The sequence below is a fragment of the Thermobia domestica genome, chromosome 12 (assembly GCF_964235325.1).
Source record: "Thermobia domestica chromosome 12, izTheDome1.hap1.1, whole genome shotgun sequence".
Classification (NCBI taxonomy): domain Eukaryota; kingdom Metazoa; phylum Arthropoda; class Insecta; order Zygentoma; family Lepismatidae; genus Thermobia; species Thermobia domestica.
This window is the reverse complement of record NC_137465.1, coordinates 158,626,602-158,641,472: the sequence shown is the minus strand read 5'-3', so window position 1 is coordinate 158,641,472 and position 14,871 is coordinate 158,626,602. Positions and strand designations below refer to the sequence as shown.

The 14,871-nt window shown below is 37.0% G+C and overlaps 1 protein-coding gene across 1 annotated transcript; it reads left to right on the top strand.

Moving 5' to 3' along the window:
- The first annotated feature begins 9,323 nt into the window (after positions 1-9,323).
- Positions 9,324-10,121, top strand: LOC145666157 (uncharacterized). Its single transcript, XM_081733238.1, has one exon. It carries the CDS (start codon positions 9,324-9,326, stop codon positions 10,119-10,121), a length of 798 nt encoding a protein of 265 aa, XP_081589364.1.
- The last annotated feature ends 4,750 nt before the right edge of the window (positions 10,122-14,871 follow it).

Here is a 14,871-nt window from a genome sequence, read left to right as displayed (position 1 = left end):
TGCTACTACTACTACTGCATAAAAGTAAGTAGATCACTCTTTCAGTATTATTTTCATCTTATTTTAATGAAAAAAGTGTTATGATTTTTTTTAAATCCCTTGGGCGGGGATTGAACCCACGCCAAAAGCGACTTTCCTTATTAGTCCATAGCGCTAGCACGCTCGGTCTCGTTTGTTTTCTGCTACAGAAAGCGTTTGTTTTCTGCTACATGTTTGCTACATGGCAAGACACGGATAATGCCAACCAATCACAACCGTGTACTTTGTTCCTACTTCAGGGAGTATTATTCTCCCGAGCTAGTCCTTTAAAAAATGGTTATTTAAAAGAGTAAAATATTGTTTTCTTATAGTGCTGGTTCATAGTTCTTAATGTTTCCTATAGAAAATATTGTACATTGGGAGAAAAGTAAGAAATTTATTCAAAGTATGCGCTATCGGTAGCTGTACATTCTATCCATCTGTTCTTCAAATTGTGGATGCCCTGCCAGAAAAATCTTTCACATTTTGAGGTGGTTCAGTCAGCAGGCCATTTTTTTCGACATTTTCGTAATTGTTGAAGTGTTGGTGGGTAAGTGCGTGAGACATCGGTAAAAACAAGTAGTAGTATGATGTGACAAAGTCTGGTGAGTACGGCGGGTGGGACAAGAGTTTCCAGAAAGTGCAGAAATTGTGTCTCTGAAGTCTTTCATTGTGTGTGATGAGGCGTTGTCTTGCTGGAAAATAACTTTTTCGTGTCTTGTAGCCCAATCTGGGTATTTGTCGATCAATGCATCGTTCAAATTGATCAGTTATTGAAGGTTGCGAACGGTATTCACTGTTGCACCTGGTTTCAGAAGCTCATAGTACACTACACATTTCAGATCTCACCAAATGCACACGCCATTGTCTTCATTTCGACGCGTTTCAGTTTTGCGGGCCAGGTGGATAGTTGTCCTGGATTAAGACATGACTTTTTGCGTTTTGGATTCTCAACGTAAATAAATTTTTCGTCTCCAGTTACTATATCATGGATTACTATTTGGTCTAGGAATTAATTCGTACGGGTGGACAAGAGATGGCGCAACGAACGGAGCGTCCCACAGTTCCGTGTATCCACACATGTGTTGCAAACCCCTGTCATCGCGTATCGTTCGTAGTATAGGGCAGTGGATTAAAGCGTCAACAACACCAGTTTGTAGTTAAGTGAACATGGCGCAATTTGTGCCTGATAAAGTGTTTTTGCGGGGTGTCCTGCTGCATTACTTTAACATGCAGAAAAGTGCGACTGAAAGTCATCGTATTTTGGTGAAAGTGTATGGTGACCATGCTCTAGCTGAGCGAACGTGTCAGAAGTGGTTTGCACGGTTTAGAAGTGGTGATTTCGGCTTGGCAGACCAAGAGCGAGCTGGACAGCCAAAAAAATTTCAAGACGAAGAATTGACAGCATTGCTCGAGCAGGATTCGTGTCAAACGCAGGAACAACTTGCAGCAGCATTAGGCGTTGATCAAACAACAGTCTCCAAACGCTTGAAAGCCATGGGAATGATTCAAAAGATGTCACATTGGGTTCCACATGAATTGAAAGACAGAGACGTTGAAAGACGAAAAACCATTTGCGAATTGCTGCTTCAACGACAGAACAGAAAGGGGTTTCTGCATCGAATTATTACGGGTGATGAGAAGTGGATCCATTACGAGAACCCTAAACGAGAAAAGGCCTGGGTGAAACCAGGTGAACCAGGTCCATCACAACCAAAACGAGATATTCACTGTGCAAAGGTTATGCTGTGCATATGGTGGGATATGAAAGGTGTGGTGTACTATGAGCTGCTGCAACCGGGTGAAACTATGAATGGAGAACATTATCGACGACAATTAATGCGTTTGAAGCAAGCTCTGGCCAGAACACGACCAGAATGGGAGAACAGACATGATAAACTTATTGTTCAACATGATAACGCTCGCCCACATGTCGCAAAACCGGTCAAAACCTATTTAGAAAATGTCGGATGGGAAGTTTTAACCCACCCGCCGTATTCACCAGACGTTGCTCCTTCGGACTACTACTTGTTCGATTGCATGAACAACGATTTGATTGGACAGCGGTTTACTTCTTCAGAAGATATCGAAACATGGGTCTCTGACTGGATCGCTTCCAAGGATGAGTACTTCTTTCGCCACGGAATCCGTACATTGCCTGACAGATGGGCGAAAGTGGTGGCTAGCGATGGACAATATTTTTCTTAAGGTATTTATGTATTTTGTGTTTGTACTACAGCTTCAATGTGTGCGTACCAACCGCACGAATTAATTCCTAGACCAAATACATGTAAAAGCATAGCTCAGAGAATTATTACGTTTGCTCATTTTTAAAACTTTATTAATTAAAATCATTTCCTACAAGGAAGAAGTTTGAGTTTATAGGCTGTGACTTACCTAGAGATATGAAGAGGGAAAAATGATATGTGAATCCATATTGAGTCCAAACAAGGCTTGCTATCTGTTTGTCGACAGGCTTGACTCATTTCAACAGCAGCATTAGTTTTCTAGTTTTCAATCAATTAGTAATGAAGTAACTAACTACCTGACTAACTCTATAGTCTATGGAACCCGGAAGTTCAGTGCCGCGTTCACAAAAGCACTCTCCTGACTTCTATCCTCAGCTAATTGGATCTAGTTTCTACTTTGTATTCATATCTCTGCGAGATCCATCTTAACACTTTCAGCCCCAACCCTGTTTGAGTAAATTTCACCCCGGGACCAGACTACAGTTTGCTATGAACACTGTCAGCCAATGTGTATCTATTTGATACACGTGGTCCATCAGTAAACCCTCACTGTGTATCAAAAAGATACACATGGGGCTGAAAGTGTTAATATTGTCCTTTCATCTGCTCCTAGGTCTTCCTAATGGTCGTTTTCCGATTGATCTTCCATTCAAGACTTTGAAAGCTTTTCTACTTTCTTCCATTCTAGCTACATGACGCGCCCACCTAAGCCTCCTAGACTTGATGACCGTAACAATGTTAGGTAAACCATATAAATTATGTAGTTCCTCGTTATGAAGTTTCCGCCCTTCCCCATTTCCGCTCCTCTTGGGTCCGAATATTCGTCTGAGGATCTTGTCCTCAAATAATTTCAGTCTATGTTCTTCCCTCAGAATAAGCGACCATGTTTCGCAACCATACAGAACAACAGGCATGATTATCGTTTTATATATTTTATGCTTCAAATTCCTCTACAGAATTCGCGACGACAAAAGATATTGAACCGAATAGTAACACGAATTCCCTGCTTTTAGTCAACATTTAATTTCTTCGTGAATATGATTTTCGCCTGTTAATATTGATCCTAGACATTTGAAAGTATCGACTTTATCAAAAGTATTATTTATTATTTTAACGCATCCATAATTTGCCATATTACGGTCAAGACACACTTCCATGTATTTAGTTTTCTGTGCATTTACTTCTAAATCCATGTCCCTCCAAGCACCCAACAAGATCTCTGTATTTCTTTCTATTGTTCTCCTATCATTCCCTATTAAATTTACATCACCAGCATATGCCATAACCTGGTGAATACCGTTCAACTCTAGGCCCTGGTTGCTATCTTTGATTTTCCTTATAGCGTATTCCAGAACAAAGTTGAATAATAATGGCGAAAAAGCATCTCCTTGTTTCAGGCCATTTTCGATGCGAAAGCTCGTGGACAAAACTTTTCCTACCCGGACTTTACTTTAGGATTCACTTAAACATATCTTAATTAATCTAATTAGGTTTCTCGGTATTCCAAGCTCTGTAAGAACGTTGTATAATATTTCTCTCCTAATCGAGTCGTAGGCCTTTCTAAAATCATAAATAGTTGGTGCACCGGGGTATTGTATTCAAACTTCTGTTCGAGCATTTGTCGAATGGTAAATATTTGGTCGATAGTTGATCGATTTCGTCTAAGTGCGCACTGATAATCTCCAATACTTTCATCTGCGTATGGGGTCAATCTTGCTAATAGAATATTTGAAAGGATTTTATAGGATGTTGGCAGAAGAGAAATGCTTCGATAATTATTATAGTCAGTTTTGTCGCCTTTCTTGCGAATTGGAACAATGATTGATTCTTTCCAGTGTTGTGGCAATTCTTCTTTGTTCCAGATAAGGAGAATGAGTTTGTGTATCTTGTTCCATAATTTTTCGCCTCCAGTTAAAATTAACTCAGCCGGAATTTCGTCTACACCCGGAGATTTGTGTTTCTTTAATTTCTTTATAGCGGTTTCTTCTTCTACTCGATTGGGTTCTGGAATATACGCTTTTGCGGCGTGTATCTCCTTATCTCCGCGCTATCCGTACGTGATACGGATGGATAGAAATCCATGGATAGACGGATAGAAATCTTACTATCCATATCAGTGAGAACTATTCCGTCAGCTTTCTTTAATATATAAGAACGAGGTTGATAGCTTTTCTTAAATTCGTTGATCCCCTTATACATGTCCCGGATGTTTTTATTTTTACTATTATCTTCGATTCCTTAATTTGAGCTTTCAAAAAATCGCGTTTCTTTGTTCTAAAAGTTCTGGAAGTTTCCCGCCTGATGTCTGCGAAATTTTGTGTAGTTATTTCATTCGGATTTTGTAGCCAAAGTGAATTTGCCTGTTTCTCTTCTTTGCTTGTTTAATGCATTTCTGGTCGAACCATGGTTTGTTCCTATGTATTTCCGCGTGTCCCAATTTTTCTTTTGTTGATATTTTAATGTTATCTCTAATTTTTATCCAAATAGGGCCTATCCTCAACACTAGTTCATTCCAAATCTTCTAATACCGAGAGTGTATTCGAAACTTCAATCTGGTATTCCTCTCTTACCTGGCTCTCTTCTAATTTTTTAAAATTAAATCTCTCCGTTTTCGGACATTGAATATTTCCTTTGTTCAACGATAAGCTATCTTTTTTTTATTGCTGCTACCAGGTAGTGATCAGTGTCACAATCAGCCCCTTTAAACGACCGGATATCAATTATGCTAGATTATTGCCTTCTTCTATCTACTACAACGTGGTCAATTTGATTATGTATTTTTTCGTCTGGTGAGGTCCAATTTATTTATGAACGTCGCGAAGTGGGAATTTTGTACTCTTCACGATTAGGTTTTCGGATGTTGCAAAGTTCACGAGACTAACACCGTTGTCATTATTTCCTTCTGCAGACTTTCGTTTCCTATATTCGGTTTGAAAATATCATCTTGTCCTATCTTCGTATTGAAATCCCCTAATAGAATTTTCATATGGTATCGCGGGAGTTGGTCAAATATCCGTTCCACTTCTTTGTAAAAGCTGTCTCTTATATCGTTCATTAGTGATGACAATTAGTAATGACAATTCGCAAAATTGTTCTGTTAAGTGTGCATCGTGTTTGAGATTATGACGAGAAAATCAAAGTTATCCAAATTATTTCCTTTCAAGCAGTGCATTGTTGACATAAACTTTATCTATTGATGCTAAAAATATATTTTCTAAAGCCTGTGGTAAGAAAGTAGAACATGCGTACACTCAACGTACTAGAACTGGAGAACTTATGTTTCGTATGTCTATTTTGTTTGGACTACATTCTCATGTTTTGAATCATAAATTTGCGTGCATTCTTCATTGTTGTCTTTTTCTTTTGGGGATAGTTATCGATTTCATCACATCCTATCAGTGGATTCCTTATCCGATAGATTATCATCCATTTGCTAGAATTTCCCATGGTCCGTTGCTGCTTGATCATTCCGTATTATCAGGTACTCACAAGGAACATAATCCTCTCTCAACTTTGTAAACGCCTTATTTTGTCTTTGTTGGTTATAGTACGAATCTTTAATCATTTGCTTCTTAGCTGGCAGAAGCCATATTTTGTTCTTTTTTCTCAAAAGTGAATGCTATTTCTCGTTTTCATTTCATAGTATGTTAATTTTGCTGTACCAGCATTTTTCTCCTGTTGCTAACTTTATCTTGGTGTATGGAAATTTGAAGCATACGAAACGTAATATACGTTAGAATTAGCAAACAGGCATGATTGAAATTATTTGTTAACCTTTCTATGTAAAGTTACTATTGCCTTAGATATTCTCTCACCGCATTATAGAACTTCTATATTTATTTGCTATTTTATACTCAGAGATATTTTCAGTCATATTTTTCTTCGTGAATTTGAATATGTTATTATAGTAGGGTAAAAATAGCCGAAAATTTCACATAACCCAGAACTAAATACTATTGAAATGATTTTTTGCTGTAACGTTAATGGGTATGGGTACTCTTCATAGGCGAAATGCTAAAGCATGGAACTTTGCGAAAATTGTTCTATGAGTACTTGAATTTTGGACCACAGTTTAACAAATTTTGCTGTTTGGATTTATGTAAGACATTTGATATAACCATAATTATTGTTTATGTGTATATTTTACATATTTATTTTGTCTCTAGTAATGTTTTAAATTATTAAATTGAAAATACTTATTATATTGCGACATTTTTCTTATACAGGGTGGTTCAAAAGTCTGGCACCATAGGACAAATAGGTAAAATATATGTGTAACATATTTATATAGCTAAAACTTATTTTGTACGTTTATTTTACATATTTATTTTACTTTTGTGTAAAATATTTTACAATTTGCACTTATTGTAAGTATTTTCATTATCCTTTCAGGGGTCTTTAAAAAATTGTAGTGAAGTATCAAATTAGTAAATGATTAATTACAGTTCCACAAAAATGGAAAGAACCAGTTACAAGGATGATCTATGCGTCATATGCCAGAAAAAACCGACGAAGAAACAAACACAGTAATCAGGCGAGGATTACCATCGCCAACAGCAGCTAATCTCAACAGGGAAGATAAAAGAACTGCACAAATATCTTAGTGAAATATCTGTCATGCAAAGCCCACCATTTGTTCTAGTACATCACAGCTGCCGCCGTCGTTACACGCATGAATATTACATAAAAAAGGATAAAGGAATTGCAGGACCGGGGTCCCCAATAAAGAAACGAAACTTAAGTTGGACGATGTACTTTTGACTGGAAAAAGGACTGTTTTTACTGCACGAAACCAGTGCACCTAGCTCATCAAAATCGAGCAAGGCGAGATGGCTTCACCGTTCGCACCATACCATTTGGTGAACATGTTCTTTCAGTGTGCAAAAGACGCCAAGACGAATGGGGAGAAAGAGTGGAATGTCGAATGCAAGAGTGTTTCGATTTAGTAGTAGCCGAAGCTGTCTATCATAGTAATTGCCATACATTGTTCATGTCTAACAAGTAAGAAACGCTACCAATGACGGGAAAAGCTGCAAAATACCGCGGGCGGCCAAGTAACGTGAAATTTGCAATAGCATTTGATGCACTATGTGAGTGGCTAGAGCTATGTTCTGATTCAAGTCTGTATAGTTTGCAGGATCTTCATGCAAAGATGATAGAACTTGCTGGGAATGATGATGTGTGTATTCAGAGAAATGGTTGAAAATTAAGTTGCTTGAAAAATATGGAGAGCATATCACAATAACTGAGTTAAATGGAAAACCAAACGTCGCGTGTTTCAAAGATATGGCAAGTTATATTATTAACGAGAAATGGGATGAATCAAAGAAAGACAACATCGAGGAAGAAAAAATAAGAATTATTACAGCAGCCACTAAGTTAATAATTGCTGATATGAGATGCCATAAGCAACAAGGGAATGTGTATCCTGCCCCATCTCAAGTTCGAAATATTCAGGAATTGTTAAATTTTACCCCTCTTTCTTTGAGAACAATGCTTGAATGTATAATTTCTAAAGACGTGAAGGTGTGTAGCATCGGACTTGCCATAATGCAGTCGGCAATGCCAAGAACTGTGCTTTCCCCGCTGCAATTTGGTCTTGCGGTAGAACTCGATCATGTATATGGATCTAGGTAGTTGATTGACGAATTATGGATTTTGTGTTTCGTATTCAGAAGTTCGGAAGTACAAGCAGGATGTGCTAGAGTGCAGTAATTATGACGTGATCCATTCCAATGCTCCTCTACCTGCTTTTGTCCAGTGGTCTGCAGATAACGTTGATCACAATGTCGTCACTTGATGGAAAGGGGATATTTCATGGTATGGGGATCATGAGAGCAGGTGTCTATACCAGCACTCTTCCGCAGGATGCAGTCATCAAGCGAGGGGCAAAAGTTAAAAGCGTTGCGTCATTGGTTAAAAACTGTGCCATTCCCATCCGAAATATTCCATCAATTCGCCAACTTCAACAACTTGAGTTCGCTTCAATGTTGCACTTACAAATGCCACACGCTCTGCTGCAATCAGTCAATTTTGATCTCCTGTGGCACATCCATTCTACATTATACGACACTGAAAATAATCAATTCAGCTGGAGTGAGTTTATGCAGGCATATTCTACATCTGAAGCCTCTTCACCATCTCATATCACATTACTTCCCCTTGTGAACTTAAACCCAAATGATGAAATCTGTATCTACAGTACACTCTGTTATATTGAAGAGCAAGCCAAAAAGTTACAAGTACCCACTCCATCCGTAACTCTGGGCCAACCACTTCGGATAAAAGCCATTCAAATTGTCAATAGTGTTGGTCTCAACGTTGTTTGTCGCTTAGGTCCGTTTCACATGCTAATGAGTTTTTTTAGGAAGCATAGGATCAATAATGAGTGGATCTGGCATATCTGAATTACTTGGAACAGTATATGGAGAAAACACGGTTGTTCATATGCTCAACGTAAAAGAATTTTCAAGAGCATCGAGAGGACATTTTCTTGCACAAAGCGCGCTAATGTCTATCTTACTATCATCAGTCTTGCCCCCTATACCCTCCCATGAAGAATATGAGTATGTATTTGGTTCTAACCTCCAACATATCACAGATGCTGAGTTTACAGATCTGAAAAATTTCTGCAGTTATATTGTAAAAGTTGATGAAGGAACTACAATAAATCCAGCGCAGGGTAATATACTATCGAAAGTGGAACAACGTGTCAACGAGCTGAAGCAAGAATTGTCTGTGCAATCTCGAACCTCAAAGTTATGGGTACAATACATAGAATGTATCAACACTGTTCAGATATTTGTAAGGGGCGAGCGAGAAGGAAATTGGAATCTACACTTTGCTGCTGTGACATGCATGCTACCCCTATTTGCTGCGACAGGGCACAATATGTATGCTAAGTGTGGACGGATATACCTTCAGATGATGCAGCAGTTACAATTTACACATCCGTGACTATACGATCAGTTTAAAAACCATGGAAATCATGTCATCCGTCGAACATCAGAAAACTGGAAATGAATTTCCTCAGACCTTGCAACTGACCAGAGTATGATGCGTGTTATAAAGAGTAGAGGAGGTTTAACCCACGGTCGTGGAATGACACAAAATACGTGTGACACATGGATTCAACGCATGCATATATTTGGAGAGATGCATTCTGCTATGACATCTTTAACTGGAACTGAACGCCAACAGAGTGGACAACATTGTGAACTATTGCCCTCACATATGAAGAGGGACCGGAGTGATCGAAAACTTATGATGCAATGGCTGAAAAAGCATAAACCTTTTTCAGTATACGACTCATCGTTGCGCAATGTACCCACTGGCGTTATAGCAAGAGTTGATGACAAAGTGAACTGTGAAGATGCAGACGTTGTTGGTAATGGAATACATCAGAAGTTGGATGGCAAACCTGGGAATGCCGTTAGATTAAAGAAGACTGACCAAACAAAAACATTACAGCATGTAAGCAAAGGAGTTCACATTGGTAATAGTATTCACTATTTCGACAATTCAATTCTCTTCTGGCGACTTGCTACGCTCGTTCAGCGCGAACACATACCATTCCAGTATTTCGCATATGAACTCACTCCCACACCATCAGCATTATTCTCTGGAGAGGTCATGAGGAAATCATCAAAAGCTGCACTAATTCATTCACTTATGAAAGGATTTGAGAGCCTTACGCAGCAGGCATCTGAGGAACAACCTGAGCTATCAGAATCATTCGTTATTGATGACGCATGTTTGCTTCGACGTGTGGTATGGTCTAAACACCAGTCATGGGTGGATGTGCTTCAGCCATACTGCAATTTTTATGTCAGCATTTTCATGTTTCATGCATAGTAGTATTTGACGGGTACACAAATGGCCCTTCCATCAAAGACCATGAGCATCAACGTCGAAGGATTCATCCTGCAGCACCCGATGTGAAAATTTCATTGAGGATACCAGCATACGATAACCAGTATCCGTTTTTCTCAAATGACAACAACATTAATCACCTAATAGATTTGTTGTCTACAGAGTTGAGTGCAAATGGTCACATCATCTACAGAGCACAGAATGATGCTGACACGTTAATTGTTTCAAATGCAATTAACATGGCTCTTAAGAAGGAACAAGTTACAGTTGTGTCGGATGACACGGATATACTGGTGATGATGTAGCATCATGCTGATAACTCGATGGGTAAAATTTTCATGAAATCACTTGCAAAGGGAAAGAGGCATGAACATAAACCACTCTATGATGTCAGAAGTATCCAGCGTCACATTGGTCCACTAGTTTGCAGGCATCTCCTGTTCATTCATGCAGTTAGAGGATGTGACACAACGTCAGCACCCTACAAACAAGGAAAGGCAAAAGTTCTGAAAACAATTCAAAAGAATGTAACCGCTCAAGAATGTGCAGAAGTATTTCTTTCAGATAATTCGCCAATGGATTCAATCTCAAAAGCAGGCAAGCAACTTTTCGTCATTTTGTATGGCGATACACAAACTGATGATCTCCCTCTAGTTCGTTACACAACGTACATGCGAATGACAGCAGTAGCGTCAAAACCAGTTCCCGAGCAGCTCCCGCCTACACCCCGAGCCGTGCATTTTCATTCGTTAAGAACTTACATGCAAGAACAATAATGGAAAACTTTATCAACGACGGAAATGGATCCTCTTGAATGGGGTTGGGTACTCAAAGGTCAACATCTTTGTCACGAAACTACTATGAACCTCCAGCACCTGACTCCATCTTAAAAGTTGTACGTTGTCAGTGCAAAGCACTGGGAAGAATATTATGTAGTAGCATGAGCTGCTCCTGCAGAAAACATAGATTAAAGTGTGTGTCTGCATGTCGATACTGCCATGGCAATGGCTACACTAATGGTCATGAAAGCGTAAGCATTACCGTAGACGATTCATCATGCGATGAAAGCTTCTAATTAGAAAAGAAATATGAAAAAATACCCTTAAATTCACAATCAAACGTTGTGCTAATGTGCGTCAATATACCGGAACACTGAAGTGTATGTATCGTAAACTCTGAATTCGTGAAGGAATTCGCAATGAACGCAGTGGGACGTGTGTGAATGTGTATGAGTACTGTATATAATGTAAAAAGTGTATGGTGTATAAGAGTTCATAAAAAGTAGTGCTTATATTAAAGTAAAACTTAGAACTCTCTAGCAAGGAAAGTGATCAAAATTTGTTTTATTAGTGAACCGAACACGGAATGGGTCATTAGGACTCGCATGTACAGAGATGAAGGAGTAATAAATATTGGCAAGGAATGCAATCAAGACAGCATATAGAGAGTAACTTCACAAACAAAATAAATAATAACCAGCAACTTGGTTGCAGTTACTTGCATACAAGGTTCAGAAACAAGGAATGAAACATTGAAATTAACGAAACATAAAGTGATAAGAGAATTCATAGAAATATTTTGTGTTTAAATCAAATAATAAAGTATTCATACAGGATAGAAACAGGCTATGAAGTATAAATCATCATAGTGAAATGGTAATTCATACATATACATATTTAATTACTTTAACAGTGAGGAATCCGAAAACAACAATTCGAATTTTTTAAAGGTAACTCAGGGGCAATATGGTGAAAGCGCTGGGGAGACTTTCATTTTACAAAATTGTAAACTACGTTTGAAAATATTGAATTTTTATTTTCATCCATGTTTACCTCGCGACTCAGATGCATATTTTATCCGTTTGTTTTATCGTGCCCGACTTTTGAGTCACCCTGTGTATAACCATCTATACCAATATTGAAATTTCAACACATTTTGACTATAAATTGCCACTGTCTTGTTACGGACGAAATATATATTGTACTGCATGCATAAAACAACTTTTGTGTGTACTAACTGGTATTACTTCAATAGTAGCATTTGTTTCAAAAGGCCATTTTGCGTTACAACTTCAACCTGGAATATCTCGAATTTCGCAAACTTCCAGACTTTAGCATTCTCTGGTTAATTCACTCATAGCTACCTGATTTCATATCCCAAAGAACTTTTCAATAGTATTTAGTTCCGGGTCAACCTCTAATTTTCATTCTGTTATGAAAGAATGATTGTAATCCGAACTGGATTTCTCTTTTGTACATATTTATTTTACAGATATATTCATCTAGGAGTAGGGGCATTTATACATACAAACATACGTACATGTACAGGCCTATATATAATGTCTGGATACAGAAATCCCAGCGCACATTTACAACTATAATTTAAAATTCGGCTTGTGTTCTTTTTTTCTTTTATTAGATCTGTCATTGGGAGTTCATATTTCATTGTGTTGATTAGGAAACATTAAACCTTTTAACCTCCTGGATTGGCTATTTTTTCCTTTTTTCTCCAAGGTACGCCATTGTGTGATTTGTAACGATATGATAGACAGACATTTTGTGAATGTGTAATTATAGAGATTCTTGTGTCCTGCATACTGCATATTTCGAATTGTTCAGGAGTTTTGATCCATAGTTGATTAGAGAGTTCCTGCAGGAATATGTTTATTGCGCATTTTGAGATCTTTTTTAAGTATCTGGTAAAGGGGTAGCCAGTTTCACGGAAATCAGGCAAATTAAAATTAATACTACTTCTGCTGCATACGCACCATTAGGTTCCTGAGAGGTACAAGGCCATTTTTGGTAAAATTTTTGGCAAGCCATGCTGGTAGAGTATTAAGAATGCCAATCTGTTTGTTAATTTTTAAAGTAGGTTCTCTCTGATTATATATATATATATATATATATATATATATATATATATATATATATATATATTTCACTTTTTTTTCAAATTTTATTCATGTTCCAGATATTCTTTTAGTATTATTAATTCAGGTCCATATATATATATATATATATATTTGTCTGATCATTAGATAATTTTATGTTCGAGGATCGAGTATAGCGCGCCATAACGCTTGATTCCAGACTATGTATTAGGAAATGGATACATGTGTCTAATAACTTTAATGGAAAAAATGGTAGGGCTACATTATTTTTATTCATTTTTGGTACTATTTCGATTAAAAATAGATTACTTCTTCGAATCTTGTTTCTTGTTATGTTATGTTGTACGTTCAAATAGAACATAGAGGTTATTTTGAGATTTGACTTAAAATGTATTTCAACCTTACATTACCCACTCCCAAAATTAAAACCTGACAGTTTTCAACGCATGATTTCAGTAACTCAACTTCAAACCTCACACTTTATCTACATTCATGTTTAACTTTCGATTTTGCAACATTTCTTTCAAAGCGTTTGATTTTATTTGAATAAGTTATTATGCGACATCGACACATTTAGGTTAAGTCAAGTTAGAGTTATTACATTTGAAGACTGTTTGTCTACCTCTCACATCCCCAATAAGATACTCTTAAACTAAGGTGTATCTTTGATTCGATTCCAGTATCCAGTATTGGAACATGATATCAAGGGTATTTTGACTTTAGTATAGAACTCTAGTTCAGAGCAATGTAAATCTAATTTTTTTTGCTCTACCGATTTAGAATTAATTTGTAATTATACTTTATTATTTCGGATAATTAAAATTTTACTAATTATTAATAACATTCAAATTTCAATTGAATGCATTCAAACAGTCCTGTAAGCAGAAACAGAGATGGATATCGTGAAGTACAGCTAGCTCATCTCGTGCACATTACAGCAAGTTACATACATCGGGGCCGTCGGAAGGACAAATGGACATACATCGAAAAATCACTTTTTTTTTTAGCATGTAGGAATAATTAAACTTGAAAATGTGTTGAAATTTTTAATTAGTTTTTTCTTGCGGCGATTGCGATATCTTTCTATTTTCTATCGAATCTCGAAACAGAAAAGAGTAGGAACAGTTCTGCTTTTGTTTTATAACTATCAGTGAACAGAACACAAGTCACATTTTGAAATTTCGCATTTTTCCTGTGATGCCACGGTGGATTTGACCTATTGAATTAATTAATACAATTCATTAAAACGAAAAGAATGAAAGAAGGAACGAATGTTACGGAAAGTTAAAAATGTCTGAATTTCTCGTTTTCAGCTTATTTTTAAACAAGAAAAATTCCCGCCTGTACTCAGAATTTCCTGTTTTAGGAAATATAATACTGGTAATACTGGAACATAGTTTCAGAGAACAGAGTTTTATTTACGGATTTTTAGACTGTTTGTTTTCACATTTCAGATAGTTATAGTATGTTTCACATTCAAGTTAGAATATGTATATCCCTATAGGTAGTATTGTTACTTGTACATTTTCCATTTTTCCATTCCATACTATTCGATTGTAATTATACTACAAATTAGACTGTGACTTTATCAATTAATAGATTGTAATTATTTTTGCTGATAGTTTGTTCTGGAACGAAAGATGAAAACAAGTCTCAACAAGCAGACAGCGAAGTTGAAGAATTAGATTTAATTTAAAAGTTTTAGCAGAAAGATAAAAATAAATTCAGGAAACCAGAAAATTAAATCAAAGGCTAACAATGGCTTTGAGAAAGATAAGACGGCTATGCAAAGACAAGAACAGCAGGAAATTTTACACTCAAGCATAAATAGTAAGTAGTCCA

Coding starts and splice junctions, on each gene's coding strand:
- LOC145666157 (XM_081733238.1), top strand. CDS start 9,324: ATGCGTGTTATAAAGAGTAGAGGAGGTTTAACCCACGGTCGTGGAATG.